General features: G+C 66.8%; 1 protein-coding gene across 1 annotated transcript in view; it reads right to left on the bottom strand.

The window, feature by feature from the left end:
• TMED3 (transmembrane p24 trafficking protein 3) overlaps positions 1-506 on the bottom strand; it is a 60,945-nt gene that overhangs the window by 22,454 nt on the left and 37,985 nt on the right. Inside the window, exon 2 of the mRNA XM_014529205.1 lies at positions 165-503. Within this exon, the coding sequence (XP_014384691.1) occupies positions 165-503 (339 nt within the window). The remainder of the gene's footprint in view (positions 1-164; positions 504-506) is intronic.

Here is a 506-nt window from a genome sequence, read left to right on the forward strand (position 1 = left end):
TAGCCCTGGGCAGGGGTGCGGCTGGAGAGCGCAGAGCAAGGTCGGGAGGACACAGTGCCCCTGGGCCGACGGGAAAGGGGGGCAGAGCCCAAACAGGCCGCAGCCGGGGACCAGGTGGGGACAGGCCGGGTGTGGGGGGTGGGGTGGGACAGGACCGCACTCACCTGGGTGAGAGCCGTGACCTTGCTCCCCATTTCTGGGAGAATGGGGGGCTCATCGCCCACCTGGAAGTCGAAGTAGACGACCTTGTGGGAGAAGGTGGAGAACTCGTTGCTGAAGCAGAACTGGTAGACGCCCGTGTGGGCCGCCTGGTGGGTGAAGCTGTCGTACTGCTTCTTGGTCTCCCGGTAGACGGTGCTGCCCAGCGGGTCCTGCACGTAGCAGTCCACGTCGTAGTGGCCGCCGCTGATGACCTGCAACAGACCCGGCCTGCGGTCACCGGCCGCCACCTCCTGGGGCCAGCCAGGCGCTGACCGACTGACCTGTCCTTTCCTCCCTTCACCCTC

The sequence above is a fragment of the Myotis brandtii genome, unplaced genomic scaffold (genome assembly GCF_000412655.1).
Source record: "Myotis brandtii unplaced genomic scaffold, ASM41265v1 scaffold1166, whole genome shotgun sequence".
Lineage (NCBI taxonomy): Eukaryota > Metazoa > Chordata > Mammalia > Chiroptera > Vespertilionidae > Myotis > Myotis brandtii.